Source organism: Etheostoma cragini, chromosome 7, assembly GCF_013103735.1.
Source record: "Etheostoma cragini isolate CJK2018 chromosome 7, CSU_Ecrag_1.0, whole genome shotgun sequence".
NCBI lineage: Eukaryota > Metazoa > Chordata > Actinopteri > Perciformes > Percidae > Etheostoma > Etheostoma cragini.
In genome coordinates, this window is record NC_048413.1 from 26,139,118 (window position 1) to 26,159,405 (window position 20,288).

The 20,288-nt window shown below is 39.7% G+C and overlaps 3 protein-coding genes across 7 annotated transcripts in view; all 3 read right to left on the bottom strand.

Moving 5' to 3' along the window:
- Positions 1-6,920: 6,920 nt before the first annotated feature.
- Positions 6,921-10,052, bottom strand: crebzf (CREB/ATF bZIP transcription factor). Of its 2 annotated transcripts, XM_034875862.1 has the most exons (4): positions 9,793-10,052; positions 7,977-8,814; positions 7,716-7,790; positions 6,921-7,324 (listed from the first exon to the last, which is right to left on the bottom strand). In XM_034875862.1, exons 2-3 carry the CDS (start codon positions 8,753-8,755, stop codon positions 7,781-7,783), a joined length of 789 nt encoding a protein of 262 aa, XP_034731753.1. In that variant the 5' UTR covers positions 8,756-8,814; positions 9,793-10,052; the 3' UTR covers positions 6,921-7,324; positions 7,716-7,780. The 2 variants fall into 2 exon arrangements, with proteins under 2 accessions (XP_034731753.1, XP_034731754.1); XM_034875863.1 differs by having other exon boundaries at positions 6,922-7,324; positions 7,716-8,814.
- A 2,034-nt stretch (positions 10,053-12,086) lies between these two features.
- las1l (LAS1 like ribosome biogenesis factor) lies at positions 12,087-14,048 on the bottom strand. Its single transcript, XM_034875836.1, has one exon. It carries the CDS (start codon positions 13,857-13,859, stop codon positions 12,153-12,155), a length of 1,707 nt encoding a protein of 568 aa, XP_034731727.1. The 5' UTR covers positions 13,860-14,048; the 3' UTR covers positions 12,087-12,152.
- A 586-nt stretch (positions 14,049-14,634) lies between these two features.
- Positions 14,635-20,288, bottom strand: part of LOC117947200 (tumor necrosis factor receptor superfamily member 14-like) — a 7,603-nt gene continuing 1,949 nt past the window's right edge. The window contains exons 3-9 of one of the 4 annotated variants that reach the window (XR_004657182.1): positions 18,353-18,478; positions 16,744-16,896; positions 15,820-15,904; positions 15,387-15,523; positions 15,214-15,292; positions 15,077-15,112; positions 14,635-14,904 (exon numbers count right to left, since the gene is read on the bottom strand). Coding sequence is in view for 2 of the 4 variants with exons in the window: in XM_034875868.1 (XP_034731759.1) it covers positions 15,086-15,112; positions 15,214-15,239; positions 15,387-15,523; positions 15,820-15,904; positions 16,744-16,896; positions 18,353-18,478 (554 nt within the window). In the remaining 2 variants the exon portion in view is untranslated. Of the gene's footprint in view, positions 14,905-15,076; positions 15,293-15,386; positions 15,524-15,819; positions 15,905-16,743; positions 16,897-18,352; positions 18,479-20,288 lie in introns of those variants that run through there. The other 3 variants (XM_034875868.1, XR_004657181.1, XM_034875869.1) reach the window with 3 other exon arrangements.

The following is a 20,288-nucleotide window of genomic DNA, read 5'->3' on the forward strand; positions in this document are numbered from 1 at the left end:
AAAAGAATATATATTTATCAAAATTATAAATTGTACAACTGCACCACTACTGTACAGATCGCCCAAATGTGCACATGTGCATCTTTGATTTACAGGTACTATGTTCCTGTTACACCTTTTTTTTTATGTTTCTTTTAATCCTATTGCTTTCTGTAAAGAGGAACAACAAAATGGAAGCGCTTGTATATTATTATTATTATTATGATTATTTTAGAATTTCTCCATCGGTGCTCTCACTGATGGAAAAAGACAGTTGCACATTCTCCTGAGCATATTTTGAGGGCTGTGTTTTCTGTCCATTGAACAGCCTCTAAAGTGTGCAGAGGTGTGGAGACGCTTACAGTCTCTTAAGACCAGAGACACCACTCTGTAAATAGAGAACAGGAGATACTAATGTACCTCATTATGATCTGAAGGACTGGACAAAATGGAGACCCGGGGAGGATGGAGAACTGGAGCGTGACGCAGAGCTAGAGACTGCAGAAGTGCAATGCATCCAGGCATTGTTTAGGCTGCTCTTTTAGATCTGCTACAACTATTTACTGCCATGTTACGATGGGAAGAAATTAACGTTTTACATTTTTCATTATACATACTGTTGTAAATATTGTGTGTGGAATGGTCCCCCTTCTTGCACAACGCAGCGCTGTTCTGCAGACAGAAAATGCAGCCTTAACTGTGCTGAAATGAAAAAAGACCAAAAAAAAAGAAGAGAAAAAACATAAAGACTATTGAATATATTAAAGAGTTACCTGCCTGTTATTTAAGCGAATAAATATCTATATATGAGAAAGAACACACCTGTATACTGTAGACTAAATCTGTATGGAAATCTAAGAGAATTTAATGGGAATTAAGTCCAACACCTTTTGTCTGTATGAAAGAAAAAAATACATCAAAGTATTCTACAATAATAACTTTGACAAAGTCTGTGTGGTCCTGTGTTGTTTGTTCACAAGGATGCGAGTCTGTACTTACATTTTAAACCTCTGGAGAAGAAGAAAACAGAGACGTGGACTTTGACACCGTTTCCATGACTTGAAAATAAACAACTTGAGACTTGACTGGAGGCATGATGACTTAGATGACTTGCGTGTATTCACAAGTTTGACTTTTAGTTGTTAAATATAAAATAATGTAAATTAATGTCACTTTTCTAATAGTCTTGCGTTGCCAGACCTTCATCCACAGCGCCGAGGAGGAGGGTCTGACACAGCTCTCCAGGATGGAAGATAAACGTGCTCTGGTTTATTGGCATTTCTTCGAACCAGTCCCGTGTTATTGGGCGGCACTACGCACCAGACAGAGCCACGGTGTCGCTGCAAGATAACCTGTTTTGGTGGAACATGTGTACGTTCAAAAGTGGTTTTAGTCATGCAACAGAAAACTCAGATTGGACAGATAGTCTAGATAGCGGTCTGGATTTACCCTGCAGACATCTGAGGACCAGGTAACCATAGTCCTCAGAAATCCAGCAGAGGTTACAACGCCAACACAAAGATTTCTCATAATCAAGTATGCTACGCAGGGGCAGCAGCGCAAACTGTGAATCATGATTGGGTGACTCAAGAAGTTACTCGGTATAGGATTGCCATGATTGGCTGACTGGCTTAGTCCCGAGGCTATGCAAAACTTTCCCTTCCTAAATCTTAGCTTTTAGATCCATCAAAGCTGGGTTAGGCCAGAAAAACCCACTCCTCCAGTCAGGCATGATACGCTGAACCAGCTCGTTGCAACATGGTTCACAAGGATCCTATTTAAAGTATGTCTGAATTTAAGAACCTGATGGCGAGATGAATAGAAGTTCTAGTATATATATATATATATATGTACTGTATGGATGCTCTTGTATAGCCTTGTCTACATTTAGGCACCGTCTACATACTTGTTTAATTTATTACAGTAAATGAATGCAGAATGTTAAGTTGGTCAGAATATAGCATATATAATATAATCATTAAATGATTTAGTTGCCCAGACCTGGCGAGATATGCATGTTAGAAGAACTGTCTCTAAACCACCGTCATGTCGACCAGCTGGTGAAATAAAAATCAAACAGCCTGCAGGGCGCAGCGACACCAACAGATGGAGAAGAGGGATTCCTGGTAGTGAGTGGTAAAGAGTGCACTGTAAAAAATTATTATGGGAGGGGGGTGCTTAGAACATTTTGGGGTAGCTTCAGACCCCCCCCCCTTCCAAAATATACCTGACGACGTCCATGACGGGCTGCGTCACATCAGCTGCATGACATCCTGTAAGTGCTGATTTCATTTTGCATGGTGAAAACAAACATCCCAACGACCCGATATTCACATACAGAGTGTAGACTAGTGGTGTGCAGCCCTATATTTGGAATTGTTTATGAACACTTTAGTTAAAAGAGCAGTGTTTTGGATGGAAAAACCTAAAAAAAATTAAATGAAATTAAAAAAAAAAATGATTTTCCGTCTACCTGAATCTTGGGTGAGATGACCTGTCACTTTAAGTCGAAGCGAGCTTTCAGTGGGGGGGCACGCGCCTCTGTCCGGAGCACACTTCTTCAAGGGACTCTAATGTTTTCTGAACCCTATTTTTAATCACATAACCGTCGCTATGGTTACTGGAGACTAGAATTAGGAGTCCATGATGCGTAAAGCTCTCCGCAGATTGACGCACAAAGCGGAAATATGAAGATGCATTATCTTTGTCAGGATTATAAAGCAGTAATATACGTCTAATTCACTTATATAAAGTCTCTATCACTGTGCCGTATTCCCCCTCCCACGGTTAGCCGTAATTAGACGTAGGAACACACCTGTCTGCATATCCATATTTGTGCCCGCCCCCCACTCATAAGGCCCATACGCACAACTGTAGGCATTTGTATTTATATATATCCCATGTAGGATATCTGCAAACCATCATCGCAGTAACATTTCAATTAAATGATTCAATTTTAGCACTCAGGAAGACATCTTGTAAAAGTGCTTCAGTATTCAGAATAAAACCTAACAAACATAAACAGGCAGATGATGCTCAAATATAAAACAAAAACAAAAAAAATCAAATTCATCACTCAAGTAATTCAAAAATTTAAGTTATGATTAAGTTTATAAAAGCCTTGTTGAAGTTTTACAGAAAGCTGTACACAAAAACCATACAATCAGTGAATATGTCAACCTAAACAATGTTTTACTATAAGGTTAAATCTCTCACCTTACCGTTAATGTTCCCCTTCATCACCTGCAGCCATCTCCTGAAAACCGTGCCTGAAGTGCACAATCTTTCTAAAAATGTGTAACTTTGTATTGAAATGTCCCACTGAGGCAATCATAAATCCCATGAAACTTCTAGGCAAGTCCGCCCTATATATTTATTTTACTCTTTAGTGGTAAAATTCCAACCCTGTGTTTACTCTTACTTGAGTAAAAGAAGTTAAATCTGTACTTCTACCTTTACCAGAGTATTTTTAAACCCTCATGTTGTCCTCGGGTTAAATTTGACCCTTTTTTCAGTTTTTTCATCACATTAAAATGAGCCGTGGAAATAGGCTGAAAATGTCAACATAAGAAATATCAAATAACTTTGGAAAAAAACATTTAAAAAAAGCACCCGTAACATTGAAAAAGTGACAAAAATGTCAGAAATTGTGATAACTTGTTTTCATGGTTGACGGGAAGACAACACAAGGGTTGACACAAGTATCTGTACTTCTACTTTTACAGAGTATTTTTTAACACAAGTATCCGTACTTCTACCTGAGTACGAGAAGTGAGTACTTGTGCCATCTCTGGTCGTTCTCTGAGTAGACCGACGTGATCGTGGCGGAGGTTTTGGTGTCAAAGTGAAAAGCAAAAGTGCAGAATCTCATCATTTCTATTTATAAAACAGCCTAACTGGTGAAAGTGCTCATTTTCTGCTCATTTCAAGGTTCATCATTGAATTTAAAGGTTGTACCAGAATAGCTTTAAATGGCTTAATTTTCACACAAAAAACATTTGTCATACTGCACATTGCTGCAGCTCCTCTTTTCACCCTTTGTGTTGAGCCAGACTGATCTCATAAACTGGCATATAGGACACGCCAATTTGTATGCCATTATCGGCGTGTTATAAAGACGCATGCTCGTTATTTTAGCTTGTTTATCAACAACGTTTGGGCTGCATTGACTGAAATTAACCTGCGACTGCGTGTTAATTTACGCCGTAGCTAGTATGAAAGGGCGGAAAAATCTGCGTGGGGAGGTTGATGGTAAATTGGTAAAACACAGGACTTTCACCTCAGAGGACTTTAATCCAAGAGGCCGAGGAGCACGTTCTGCACGTGACTTTTCCTCAACTGTCACTTTCTTTTTTAATAAAGCCAACCATTTTTTTTCTCCTAAACTCAACCATAGCTTTCTTGTCACAATAACACCTTCTTGCGGTAATACGGCAAGTGGCGTGTATGTGTATGCTTGCTGTAAACAGCGTAGATACACACACGGACAGCTTATAAAACGTACAGATAACACAACACTTGGCTTAAGAAAGTTCATACATGCCGAGTTGGTTGAGCTCTTCGTTTTAGCTACCGAGTGAGGCATCTTACTTCGATTTCTTCTTTGCTTGGAGTTGCATATGCGCCAGACCTAGGCCCAGACTACCAGCCAGGTAGAAGAAGAGCGTAACGGCGTGCCACGCTAGCAGCTAGGCGGGCATTTTTTCAGGGAACGGACATTTACTGTAAAAACCGTCTGAAGAGCTGGTCTGTGTGGTTAGCAGTGACACCAGTGTTTCCGTCTCCTCGTTCAGATGGCGACAGCAGCGTGCTACACGGACCTGCACCCGCCATCTGAAACAAGGACACAACAAACGCTGTGGTAGAACATTTTCCACTGATTTACCTCGCGGTCGGACAGCACTTTCCTGAAATAATGTCTACTCTTCGATATTCACTCCTCTAAAATTACAATTTCGTCAAAAGGGGTCTGGCGGCATTGACTAGAGCAAAGTTGGGTGTAACGGCTTCAGTTCCTTATCCAAAAAGTGTCTGACAACAAGTAGAGCGGGGAAAATTATCTAAATTTACAGTGCACTCGATGCCAATAATGATTTAAGGTTTGGGTGACATAAGGTTTAGCTACTGTCTCTGTCCACAGCAGTACGTTGCTTAGCTTCCGTGTTGGTACTCGTGTGTGTGCATCTCCAAGCTCGGGGCGTGTTCTACTGTAACTAATACACTGACTGTGTATAAGTATCTCATACAACCCCCCTGCAAAAAATCCAAACTATCCCTTTAAGCAGACTGACCCAGGCCCATGAAAATAACCCACCAAATATTAATAGTACACCTTTTCCACTGAACACATTTTGTCTCGTCATAGTAGTAAAAGCACAGGTGTTATTTAATAAAAATGATGGCTGCATTCATCTTAAAAGGGAGGTACTGGGACACTTCATGGAACTGAGACAGGGTCTTCCAGGCAGTCGCCCCACGGCTCTGGAATACACTCCCAGAGACCCTAAGGGCCCCACGAACTGTGGAGATTTTTAATAAGGTTCTTATTTTTAATAAGACATTCCTATTCCAAAAGGCCTTTTAACAGTGATTTTTTAATTTTAGTCTTATTGTGTTTTATTATTGCTTGTTGATTTTGTTATATTCTGGAAACTGTTTTTAACTCTTTGCTACTGTAGCACTTTGAGATTTCATTTGAAATGTAAAGGGACTTCAAAAAAAAAAAAATGTATTACTATTATTATTATTATTGTTAAATTTCACCTGTGCTTTTCCTACTATGCCATGTCCAAATGCCTGCGGTGAAAAAAGGTCTATTATAAAATTTAAAAGAAAAAAAAAAGCTATGCTATCTATGGTTTTAAGTTAAAAGGAGAATTCCGGTCGATTCCACCACGTAGCTCTGTTGTTTGTAAAATGAGGTCTGACAGTTGAGAGAAAACCAACCAATTGGTGCTGCCTACACGGTGTCATCCTCCTGCTAGAGTGAGCACCCAACAGGGTAAGTTTTAAACATGTTTTTAGACTCTTAACATGTTCAAAATGTCATTAAGAGTGCCTACCCATGTGCAGTTATTCCTTCCGAGTGAACACAGGGAACCGGACTTCAGAAGATGTGAAAAATAAAAGCAGGAAAGTTGTGCTAATTCAGCTGTGTTTAGTTCCTGTGTTGAGACTGCAGTGCTTAGGGGACGTCTACAAACTACAACACAAAACAGAGATAAAACTAAAATATGTAGGCTATCAATTTAATGATTAAATTAAGTAGGGTCTCCAAATGTGCCTCAATTATAACTTATCTCCTGCTAGTTGTACTACAGCACTTAAATGCTTATTTTTGAAAATATTTTATATCTCTTTTCTGTGTTGTAGTTTGTAGACGGTCCCTAAGCACTCTAGCTACCATCTCAACACAGGAACTAAACACAACTGAATTAGTACAACTTTCATGCATTTCCTTCACATCTACAGCAGACAGATTCCCTGTGTTCACTCGGAAGGAATAACTGCACATAGGGAGGCACTTTTAATGACATTTTGAGCATGTTTAGAGGCTAAAAGCAAGTTTAAAACTTGCCCTGTTTGAGCCTGTTGGGGGCTAACGCTAGCGGGAGGATAACACAGTGTTGGCAGCACCGATTGTTTTCATTTGTCTCGCTACCGACAGCACTCCAAATATCCAAACAACAGAGCTACATGTTGAAATCGGCCGGAAGTCTCCTTTAAATGGGCTAAAACATGGGCAGGATGATTAATCCCTGTGGGCAGGCTGCATGCCTTGTACTTCCATCAAATGAGGTCTCGGTCATTTTGTTTAGACAACCTTTACCAGACTTGACCCAACTGTTCAGGAAAAGTAAGACCATTATCGGCAGAGCTTGCTGTTTAGAAAAAGAAAGAGAGATGCATTAATATCAACAGTACAGAACAAGACACAGTAAATATTTGTAACTCAAACATAATGAAAATATGATTTATTTGTCCAACATCAGGGCCATTTGCCTCCAACAAAAACGTATTCAAAGTTATATACACATTTACATTTAATTACACAACTGGCAATTTCACCACTTATTCAGATAATTTTGGATGCATTTAATTAACACATTCCAATATGTCAAGACATGATGAGACTGTTAAGCCTCTGATAGCATCACTAGTAATGGAGCAACAGCAGTCAAGCACAACAGTGCATGAGTTACGCTGACAAGAGCTACAGATGTTGTGGAGTATTGGTAAAATATAATTACGTATACCATTTGTTACCGATACTACCTTTAAAAAAATACCAGGCCACGTTGGCAGCAGCTTGTCCAGCCTCTTCCCCTTCCACCAGCAGAATCCACTTTAGCATAAAGAAAAATAGGTGGCGCTAAATGAAAGCATTCTTTTGTACAATGGTGCCGGTTCACAAAGAGATCAGGTCTAACCCAGTCTTATCTTTTATTTATTTTTTTGCATTTCCAATTTGGCTGCTGAGTCGAGATCAATCTTTGTGGAGCTTCACCTTTATCTTAACATTGTAGAATTTAGGATTCTTTGATTTAACTCTTTGTAAAATGTTAACTAAAATAATCTCCTGCAACAAGCTATTTACAGAAAAATGTATAAAGGTCTCAAAATCCACTAACTGGGATTTTTTTTTTTTTTTTAAATAAAAATAGAAGTACTAAAGGTTGCTGCTGAATGCCTCATGCCTGTAAAAAAAAAAAAATCTTTTCTTGTCTGATCCTTACCATGGAGTCAAGCAGGTAAAGATGTTCAGAAAGCCACTCTTCCCGCATGGTGGATCAACCATTACCTAGAAGAAACTGTCAACAAGGTTTAGCAGTAACGTGTATTCAATCCATAATTTCACAAAATACACATGCACATTGAGCAGTTCTTAGGTAATCTTAACTAAGTCAACGGTGTTTCATCCACCCTCAAGAAGTTCAGTACAGAGTCATAGCAAGTTCAGTCTCAAAATCTGAAAACAGATAAGTACTTGACCCTACATTTTGAGCGATGTGCTTGCACTCTCTGCACACTTGGTGCAGAACTCCACTGAGACGTGGTTCTTGTCCACATGCAGACACACGCCACCGGCTGTCTCTTTCTCCTCCACTTTCACACGCTTCCTGGGTAAGGCATAGTCATGGTCGTTCGATTTGGGCCCCTGGAAAAGCGAAGAAGATAATTTCATCCCATTCACACCGCTCAGCCTGGACAAGAGCTGGGCTAACATGCTCTCATTGGCCAGCACAGCTCTCAGGTACCTGGTCTCATCCTCCAACTCCTCCACTCTCTTAGTCAGCTGAGAGTTTTCCTGTTTGAGCATGTTGTTTTCCGACGACAGAACGCAAACTTTCTTCTCCAAGTTGTCCACGTATTCTTTCTTCCTGAGACGATTCAATCTGGCGGCGATGGCATTTTTGTTGATCATGTGACTTGACTGGTTTTTCCTGTTCATCTTCGATTCGGCCGACGTTCTCTCTGGAGACGAGGCCGTTGAAACATCCATCTCAGAATCTTGGTCCTTGGCATTGCACGTGCCAAGCTCCGCCAACTCAATATCGAAGAGCGAGGAGGTAGTGTCTCTTCCAAGTGTCCATTTTAAGTCTTCAATTCCAAACAGGTCATCGAGCTCAATCCCAGCAGCGTTAATATCGTCAGCTGGGAACGCCTCATATGGACATGGGAGATCTTCGACCGTTTCCACGACATCTACCACTTTAACCTCCTGAGGATGCACCTCTGTGTTGTTCACAACGTGCCCTCTTCTTCTGGTAATCATCGTGGTTTGACAGTGGAACCGCAAGTAAGCTGTCCAGAAGACTAGTCTTGACTTCTTACCTGTTAAGACAACAAACGTGTTGTTAGTTTGCAATCCAGTAGCAATTAACTACTTCATTTTTTAAGGGAACGTTAGCATTTGTATAACAGTAAAAGGTTTTTAACTAAACCTGAGTGCTTGTCACCATTTCATAATTGACTAAGCAAGAAGCTTAACATTTTTGCTGTGGACTCTAGACAAATCAATAGCTCAGTGTGGACTGAGTGGTATTAAGTATGTGCCATACTTGACACTTTGTGATTGTTATGTTATCAACATTTTCGCAATAAAGCTAGCTCTTTTGAATGGTTATAAACTTCGTAAGTCGTTAGCGAGGCACAGTTAATGTAAAGTTTTAAGTGCAGTAAACCTAACAATGTGCAAAACGCCACATTGTTACGGGGGGTGTTGACTAAACGTAATACCAACGTAACTGACTTCTTGTTGAAGCCAGGTCCAGCGTTAGCTTCCTGTTACCTAGCAAGGTTAGCAATAGCTAGCTATACAATGCTATACAATTACACTCTATAGCATGATGCACACTGTCACACATGCACCTAACGAAAAACAATCCCCCACTGTTGCAATAATTAGCTGAAGTATTAGTCAAATCGAGAAAGAAAGACATCTGATATTCGGCACATTAGCTAGCTAGCTAGCTTTACTCACAAGGCCTTGATTGTCTTAGCAGCACATCTGCTTTAGCATCCAGCTAACGTTAGTTTAGCTATGTATCTAACATTAATTTAAGTGTCTCTGCTGGGTGTCCTGGTGCATTCAAATAAAAACTTAACATCTAGCTAGCTAACTCACCCACGGCGGCATTGTTCATCTTATTCAGCTGGGTAACGTTAGCCTATTTAGCTAGCTAACTAGCTAGCAAGTGCACTCTGTTTGCGTTAAAGCTAACCAAGCTAACGTTGACTTAAAGCCATGAGGCGCAGAAGCCAGAAATGACGCAGCATCTTTTAACCGCACTTCTTCAATCAACAACTTACCGTCGTGTTTAAAAAATAAATGCAATAATAAAAAATAAAAAAATCCAGCAACAGCGTCATTCGACGAAACTGTGCTGGTTATTGAAGTCCTTGTTCAAACGCGGAAAAACCTAGAAAAAGAAGAGACAATGGCGCAGTCTACTGAAGGCGAGACCGACAAGGACGACCTGGGTAGACACTTCCGCACACAGTTTTCAAAATAAAAGTCCTACTGAACTGTGCCCAGTGGACAACTACGTTTTCAGTATGGCGCACTTATTTATGGAGTCTATATTTAGCGCAGCTGCGCATTCATAAAAGACCAGACAAGTCAATAACACTCTTACAGTCTCAGAGAAATTACAAATTGTAAGCATCATAAAGTAGTATTTGAATTCTTAGATGTTATGTTACATTTTATACAGGTGTTACTATTTTTAAAGGTGTAAATATTCTTAGAATCTATCCTGTTATGTGCTTTATAGGGCTATTATAAAAAGAAAACGTAATAATCAAGATTAGTTAACATGATTAATCATTAACTTTTTGATGTAATGGATATAGTGTCCAGGGTATAATCTTTTAGTGTGCTTTATCTCACAGAAAGTGTCTTTGGATCAGAATAAGATTTGTTTTACTACCGTGATCGGTTCAGCTTTTACAGATATCACACATAACTTTACAGCTAATGAACAATTCCAGATACATAACACAATATTGCATCTCACGTCATATTTTCACTCACTATGACCACTACCAGCCTACTGTCATTTCTAAACATTGTGCTAAAATATGAACAATAAAGTCAACCTCAGTGGGTTTAATAGCGATGCCTAAGGAAAAATCCAGCACATAGACGGTACCTTAGAATAACATTACATTTGACTCATGTTGACTCATTTTACTCACAGTTTAACAACAAAACTAAATGCTGAGGAACTTTAATTTGTTTTTTCATGTTGGTTTTGAGCAGTAGGCCTATGCACCCAGCTGGGAAAGGTTGTAAACAGTAAGTAAATACACAAGACAAAAAAAGAGAGTTCTTGCAAAACAAAACATGGCAACATAATCATTTTTTTCTCAATTATACTATTTTTGGTGATACAAAAATCAAAATCCAATTATTTGCACAGCCCTAATTCTGCATGATTTTTTCATTTGTACTCAGTCCTAATCCTACTAAATTGGCTTACGTGATATATAAGTAGAAAGGTTATGATATTTGTATGTTAAGTTCTCTTTTACCTTTCAGGTGAATTCTTTAAATGTGGACCCATTAGCCGGCAGTAACACAACAGACAGTGTCTGATCGATATGCAACAATCAGCCATTCTCCACATTGGATATATCCTTCCTAAACACACATGCTGGCATTCAGCTCCATAAAGCTTACACTCAAAAAGAGCACAATCACACTCCTTCAGCAGAAAACTGTTTTATTGAATATAAGTGCGAAGAAGAACATGTTTAACAAAAAACTACCTCGTGTTTACAACAATGTCTTCTCTGCAAAGGTTTTCAACTGCAAGGCATCCACTCCAAAACACTTCGTACGACTGTATGAAAAGCGTCTGTTCACTAGCATGACAGGTGGAAGAAATGTAAACTGTACACCATCTTAATGAATCAACCATTTCCAAACTCCACCCACATTCTTACCTTGTCACGTGCAGTATATGATGTTTCATAAGGTGTTATATCTCGGCACGTTCCACCAACTGGAAATATTGAGACAGCATAAAACATAGGGGTGTGCAAAAAATCCAAATAATCAAGCTCTACAGTTTCAAAATTGAGTCATTTTTTATTTTAATTATTTAGTTTTGTAATGATGTGTATACTATCACATGGCAAAAGTAACAAGAACATACTGTGAATCCTTTTTTGAGAATCGGTTTTAAATAATAAAAAATTCGATTTTGAATCAAATCCTGACATTTTCTGAATTGTGCATATCAAATAACTGATTATTATTTTAAATTAACTTATAAATTGTTTGGTCTGCAAAATGTCAGAAACATGAATTCTTATTTTATTTTTATTATTATTTTTTTTTTAAATTTCCCCTTGGCCTCTGCGATATTATAATAGCCATTTTCAGTAGTTTCTGACATTTTATTAATCAACAAAAGAATTAGTAATGAAGCATAATTATTAGTTGCTATCCTAAATGATAGTAAACAGAAAAACAGCAAATCCTCACATTAAAAATGCTGGATTAGTTATGTCTGATGAATGATAAGGGACCCTTACGCTGCTTGACACATTAGTTATCCTGCAACAAACTGTTAAGTATCGAAGTGAACATATTTAGACCATTTTGTTTCCATTTGTCAACAATGTGTCAGAGGCTACAGGACTATATTTCCATATTTCACAACTCAAAACAGCTGCAGTCCCGATTTAAGCTTGTTAACATCACTGTGGTTCCACAGAAGGCCATCAGCTGATCTCACGGGGGCTCCTGTGACGCTGTGCGTGGCGTTGCTCTCCAACTCCACCGGCTGGTCAAACACAGTCATCGTGGAGTAGTTCTCCACCATGAGGCATGAGGGGTCATCGGACTGCCCGGGGACTTTCCCAAGAGGATAGTTCTTCCACAAAACCTTGTCGCTGCACAGCTGCCACGGAGAGCCTCTGAGCAACCTGGCTTTCTCAGCGTGAGCATCTGCCCAACTGTACTCCTGGGAGGACTCGCTCCGCTCCGCTGCAGCCGCGGGGCGGCGGCGTGACCGCTGCAGCTTCTCGTGCAGACTCTCCAGCGTGTATATGGGCTGCTGGTTCGGTTCCGGAGAAGAACCGCATTCTGAATGGGACGACTGTGTGTAGATGGAGCAGAGCTGGAACAGCCTCTGTCGGGTCTCCAGAGGGAGAGGGTGCTCCATGTCGTCCAGGATTAACTGGAGCAGATGAGGCGTGCTGACGCAGGGAGCATCCAGGCACGCCGACAGCAGCTGCTGCCACCTCAGCTGGATGCGGTTTACAAAGACCCGGTCCTTCATTCTGGCCTTCTTCTGCCCCTTGGTTTCAAAGTGGTATTCAAATTTGTTGCCGTTACAGAGGATGATTTCTGCAATCCAACCAGAAAGATAGAAAGCCCGGTGATCATTCTGCTCTTTGGTGAGCACCTTCAACTCACCGAACAGCTTCTCCAGAAGGAGATGGATGAAGGCCGGCGAGTTGAGCATCTTCAGCAGCGGCAGCCAAAAACGCAGGAAGGTCTGGGACAGTCTGGGTCCAGTGGGACTGGCGTTGTCGGACGGATCGCAGCCCAACGTCTCCAGTTGCTCCACAGTAGGAACCAGAAACCCGTCCTCCAGCAGCACATCAACCAGCAGATTACTGGACTGCAGGGCGAACTGCTTGATCTCCCCTAGTAGCCAGCTCATGTCTGCAAAGGGGGCGGGCCACAAGTTCTTCTCTTTGTCTTCAGGAAGCCCGTTGAAAGCCTGGTACTGCTCCTTTTCAAACGATATCAGAAGTTCACGTGCATTCTTGTAGGCCTCCATTTCTTTCTGCCTGGCGAGGAGCTCGTCCTCCTGGCGTTTTAGGTCACTCTCTTCCTCCTCTCCATCCGACTCTGATTCCCAGTCCTCATTAGGCCCACCTCCCAACTGCCTGGACCAGTACTCCTGCTGGAGCCACTCTAGCACCACCTTGCATCCCTTTCGACACCATTTCAAGGTAGGGAGCTTCCTGTGTGTGAAATCGTGCCTCAGGTCCACGACCCACTCTGGGATGTTTAGGTTCCCGGCCAGCCGCCTCAGTGGGCGGGCTACTCGGCCCTGCTGTCGCTCCGTGATCAGATTAACGAACCTCACCAGACCTGCTCCGTAAAGCAAGACCAGATCATCCCCGTCCAGCTGTCCGGACCGGTCCAGCACCTGGCACCTCACCAGGTCCGCGGTGCAGTCCACTGCCACAGGGGTGCTGTTGGCATACCTGCCTTTCCAAGCCGATATCCTCTGCAGGGCGTACCTCTGCAAGGCGGAGTCCTTCGAGTAAAGATACTCCAGAACCTGGTCCCACTCAGCTTTGTTGGTCCATGCCACCACATGGCGTTTTTTCTCGGAGCTCTTTTTCTTCATTTCAACGGCGTCCGGTCGGCTCTACGTTAACACCGTGGACACATACCGCTCATAAACAAACGCCTGTATATTGTTTTCTTCTGACGCGCTGTCAACTAAAACTGGAACTAAACTAGCTAAATGTCGCAGCGTTTACAGCTACCAGCAGCCCACTACCGACTGTATTGCATCCCGGAAATGACGTTGACGTCCTTCTTCTTCTCTTAAAGTTGCACCTGGCAGCCTTAGTGTTGCACTACTGCCCTCTTCTGGATGTGGTTACCTCCTGGATGAATAGATAGATAGATATTTATTGATCCCGATAAATTGGAAATTACAGTCTTACAGCAGCACAAAAAATATACATACATACAATATACATGAAATAATAATAATAATAAAATATAATAAAAAAATATAAGATCAAATATTTAAATATATACAAGACGGCAAAACAGGGTCTGCAGAGTTTCCTCGTCAGTCCTGTTACACAGACCACGTCAGGGGTTTCCACAAAGAGGCCAAGGACCCCCGTTTGATAAGATGTCATCCCAGCCCCACAAAATGTTTGAAACTTCACAATCAGAAAAAATGTTTTTATTGCAACAATGAGGACACTTGGAATTTGGAAGCTTTTTTGTACATTTCAGGAACAGGGCAATTCAACGTGCTTTCACTAAAAACATTAAAATAGTCAAAGTTAAAGTAGTAAAATAAACTAAACATTAAAGAGCAGTTAAAACAGGTAAACATATAAAAGCAGCTGAAATAGCTGATTTTAGACTGTAGACAAATGAGATTATACAAGATATCTGTAGATTAGTCTGTTAGAACTCAGCTGCATGGGTAGTTGTAAACTTGTTAAGACTATTTTTATTTTATTTAGTGTTAAAACTTACAGAAAATTCTATTTATTATTATTATTAGTAGTAATATTTTGAAAAGGTGCCAACATTTCTAAGACCCCAACACTAAGCAACATACACCAAAACAATCTATTCTAATCTATATAATCACTGATGTTTTTAACTTTGGTGTTCGAACTGTCGGAATAAATGGAATAATATTAATTCAAAATCCTTCTAATAGCATTCAAGGCCATCCACAACCTCGCCCCCCCCCATATTTGTCTGATCTCCTCCAGCGTCCCACTCCCTTCCGCTCCCCTCCCTCTTGAGTGCCAAGAAAGGCGTCTTTAAATAAAATGCATTATTATTATTATAATAAATGGAATAATAAACGGAAACCTAGTCAGCGTCTTCCATTACTGGAGTCTATGTAGTTGGAGAAAAAAGGAAATCAAAATGATATTAACACATTTCTAAGTAGTATTTCATGGGGTGCAAAATGTGATAAACAGATACGGAGAACTTACTTTTATTTCTTTTGGTAAAAGTCTGCCTGAAATCCAAAAGGAAGAAACGTATTAGCTAAAAACGATTAGCTGCCGTCCACTGGAGGCATTGGAGAGGAAAAATGGGAGGAGAAGATGTTACAGGTATATTAGTGATTGGCAGTTAGATTTAGGGATGCAAAACAAGCACTAACCTGTGATCACAAGCCCAGCGAGTGTTAATGCTATTAATATTACAGGGATGTAACAGTAGTGCTGTCTTGAGGCCGTTCCACATATAACATCACTGATCCTGCTTCCTTCTCTGACCTTCACCTGGGTATCTAAGCAACTGTTGGAAAAGAGAAAGACAGATTAAGTAGTTTGTGTGTGTTAAATGACACGTTGCAGTGTCATCACAATCATAAAATAACAAAGTGGGTAACATCAAACTGATTAAAAAACAAATCAATATTAAAAGGAAAGAAGGATTTGTTCAATGACAGATGAAATATGAAGCATAAAACTCAACTATTCATCAACAATCCAATTAGCAGACTGAGCTCATGAAGTAGCGCATGCATTTTGTTTTATTTTTTATTTTATTAACCTTTATTTCAACACATTCCTTAATAAACTATTTCTTACATCGTCCAATTGGTGCAATTCACTCCATCCGTTGAAAAGAAGCCCGGCTGACACTGTTCACACACTGTGTCAGTTTGCCGGGTTCCTAAGAGAAACAGAGAAACAGACAACAGAGAGAGTCACACACAGGAACCCAACATCCAGTGAAGACCCATCATTAATCAGACTCAAATCAGTGCCTTCATTGAGTGTTGGTACATAAACAATAGTATCCCAGTTGTCATCATGGTGTGTGTATTTATCAAGCCCGTCAGAGCAGGAAATCAGTCCTAACTGGCCCAAGATCTCAACTCCTAATTTTGAGATTTAAGTAAATTTAGTCCTGCTGTAGATTAACTTTCAGAGGGGTTAATGAGACGTCGATAAGTACGGGCCCAGGTCATCATATCCTGGTTTCAGAAACCTAAATTTGCAAGCTGGAGTACTCCAGTGTTCATGTTGACCATGTACTGTTTCTACTCTGTAACGCGACTTTGAGCTTGGGAAAAGCGCTATACAAATTCAATTTATTATTTTATTTATTATGTGAGCTGCTGAAATTTAAGTGATAAAGTCAAAAGAAAATTGATGATGATACTTGATGGGAAAATGATCTGTGTGCTGTAAAACAAGTCAAAATCTGACACCAGTCTGACACAGATAAACTAAATTATCACTTGTCTTCCATTTCTGGTGCTCAGATGGAAAGGCTAAAAGCAGCAGAGTCCGGGCCACTGGAAATCAGACTGGCACAGAAATGACCAATCTGCTGGATTTAGAGGAGCCAAAGACGTGCGTGAGCGGTCGCAAAGGCTCAGAAACCAGGATCCTGTTAGCAACATGTAGACACGAAGCTGAATAACCGGACTACAGTATGTGCTATGTAAATGATGTACCCTGAATAATGAGACCTACTCATTAGAAGACTTAAATAAAATGTCTTACCTGGTTCTTTTATCCTCTCACCAGGTGCACAGTGCGTGTGTTTCTGTGCCACACTACATCCTGTATCATCTATCAACTCTTTGCAGAAATGCCCACTTAAAACATCACAGACTGTGTCAGTCGTTGCTGTGCACGCCTGTTTGACAAAGAGACCTGAGAGCAAACAGAAAGAAACTCATTATACTATTGTTATTCATACATTTAAACATTTTATGCAAGCTTAAATATTATCTGACATAATGTGATTATGTGCTTCACGGGTGACTGCAGTTTAGGTAAAGAGTCCAGATACACGACACGTTTTTATTTGGCAGTAGCTCAGTCCGTACGGAGTTGGGTTGGGAACCAGAGGGTTCGCAGGCTCCGTAGGGGCCGGACCGGTAGGTTGAGGGACGCCAGCTCACCCCCTGGGCACTGCCAAGGTGCTCTTGAGCAAGGCACCAAAACCCCCCCAACCGCTCAGGGCGTCCAGCAGTCCCAGTCAGCTCACTCTGACATCTCTCCACTAGTGCATGTAACAGGACCTGAGCATGTGTGTGTATGTCAGGCGCGTGTGTAGTGCGTAAGAACAGAGTGTACATTGTACTTTCCCCACTGGAGATAAAAAAAGGTATAAATTACAAAAAAAAGTTAAATTAACTGTTTTACTCACTGTATTATTTACAAAGACAGTATGACTCCGTCAATTCACGTATACAAAACATTTACCAAGCATGAACAATAACCAATAACGCAAGACGGATAGAGAGGAACATGACAAAATAAAATAAAAATAAGAATAAATAAAATGAAACAACGTAAGTGTCTTATATCTGTTATCCTTGTATATTCTGGTGTTTTATGTTTTGTTTATTTTACTGTATTATATATATTTCTTTGACTGTGAAGCACTTTGTGACTGGTGTCTGTGAAAGATGCCATATAAATAAAGGTTGCTTGCTTTAATCATACCCTAAGTACCAAAACAAGAACTAACCTTATGAGTAATCCAGGTAACTACTCCTTTAGAACAGGTTCCCGACCTTAACTGGTATTGGATTTGGGAATCACCTGATGGCTATAATAGCCGCCTGTATATATTCATGGTACATATTCACCTGTAAACTCTGTAAACCATCAGTATATTATGATCATTGTACATATCTGTAAAAATTCCATTTATAGTAATATCCACCTGTATCTAATATTCAGTACATATCTAGCTGTAAATCTTGTTCACAATACTTGTTATCTATATATTATTTTCATAGGACAAATCTATCTGTAAAATTCTGTTTATAGTAGTATTCATTTCTATATTTATTCAGGACATATCCATGTTCTGCACTTATGGAACCATTGTATATCATGTACTTGCTGCTATTGCATTTTTGGTTAGACCAGAACTGCATTTCGTTGCCTTGTACCTGTGTATTGACAATAAAGTTGAACCTAATCTAATCTAATCTAATCTAATCTATTTGTAGCATTTGGTCAAATGTTATCATATGTCCTAATTCCTTTAAACCTTGTCCATGTTACTGCAACTTACTTCTTTAAATTTAAACTCAATTCGGAAGTTGTGAATAAGAAAGAAAGAGATACGTCAGTCACTTCCTTACGGACGTACCTTGGTCACAGACGATGCAGGGGATGCAGCTACGCAGGCCGTTGGGTTTTTTCATAAAGGTCCCATTCACACACGGGCTGCACCGCGTGCCCGACTGCGGTGTGCAGTCTATTCTGACAACTGTACCTGATGGAAAATAACAAACACACAAAAGAGGATAAGATACTGTATATGACAGTAACAACATCTTTCAGACCTTTATTGTGCTAGTAGTGTATAAAAATGCCCACATCACGGACCAGAGGGCAGCTGAATATTCACTTTAGGATCAGTTTAACTAATTATTTCACATAGTCTCACTGACTTCAGCTGTTTAACCCTCATGTGTTCCTCGGGTCAAATTGACCCGTTTTCCTATATCAATGGTCTTTTTAATTCCCCAAAATAACATGATTGATTCCACCCAACGCTCTTTGCCAAGTACAAATCTCTACTTTCATTAATTTTGGGGCGTCTTATTCAATTTTTTAGCATTTGAAAAACAAATGGAAGTGTTTTTGAAATATTATTGAGTAAAAGTTGACATATTCCAGTCTGTGATTATCATCAACATCCATTCCTTTCATTTTATTCTAAATAATTCCTAATTTCTGCTTTTCTAACTCAAACATTAGGTATAATTTCCCATAAATGAGGTTTATTGACCATAAATTCCAAAAATAACTGTAAAACTAAAGTTAATAAGTTAGAGTTACGTAGTGTTGAAAACGTCAAAAAAAGTGACAAAACTTGTTTAAAAAAAGGCAAAAGTAGTTAAAAAAGGGACAAAAACACAAGAAAAAGTTCCAATACATCGATAAAAACTGTCAACAAAAGTGTATATTTTCAATTTTGACGGGAAGACAACCCAAAGGTGAAATACATTCACATCCAGCCCAGTATCTAAAACCAGTAACTACAACACTATCCAATACCACAACTGCACTTGGTTCAATTTAAAGATTTTGTTTTAATGCAAAAAGGAAGCATATCACATCAATGTACTGAGAAGGAATCAAAGGGATGATGATGATGATGATGAGTAATTTTATTCCAGTTAACATGCATGAAGAATCAATTATTGTCACTGTAGCTAATCCAAATAAGAAATATTTTGCCTGTTTTATAATCTCCACAGAATCATCCTAAAATCAGACAAAACTAAATTAAACTAAAAACTTGAGTACAATCCTAATAATTAACAAATGACTTCATAACCCTTAATTATCTTAGCTTAACTTTTTTGAAACTCAACAGAAACGTAAACACAGTTTCAACTCATCATTGAGTTCGTTCCATAATTTAACCCCCAACACTGAAACATCTATACTTGACATGAGTCCTCATTTAGCCCGGGTCTGGGTCTGTCCCAGGTTTCTCCCTAAAAAGGAGGATTTTCATCGCCAATGTGGCACTAAATGCTTGCTCTTCGGGGGAATTAATGGAACTGTGGGGTCTTTGTAAATTATAGAGTGTGGTCTAGACCTACTCTATCTGTAAAGTGTCTTGAGATAACTCTTGTTATGATTTCATACTATAAACACAATTTAATTGAAGTGAATTTACCAGTTTCAAAGATAGAGAACTGTCTTAAATTATATTTAACTTCTCTTAAATAAAGATAAAAAATGAACACACACAGAAAGTTGTTCACAACTCGAATAAACAATTTCCAAAAGATCTCAAAGTTTAAAAATAAAAATGACCCCCAGTCCAAAGAGAAGTGGTATTGACCGATCCTCTGGTATAATGTTGGTTAAAAAGGAAGACAGTAATGTTACTTTAAGTCAAGTCTAATAAATTCATAAACCACATTTGAAATATATCACATATCACGTCTGAAATCAAACATATTAGGAGAGAAAGGCTCGGGAGGAATCGACCACACGTTTTAAGGAACCTTTCTCATCATGACACTGTGGGGTCCATGAGCAGCTCCTTCAGCAGCAGACTGATA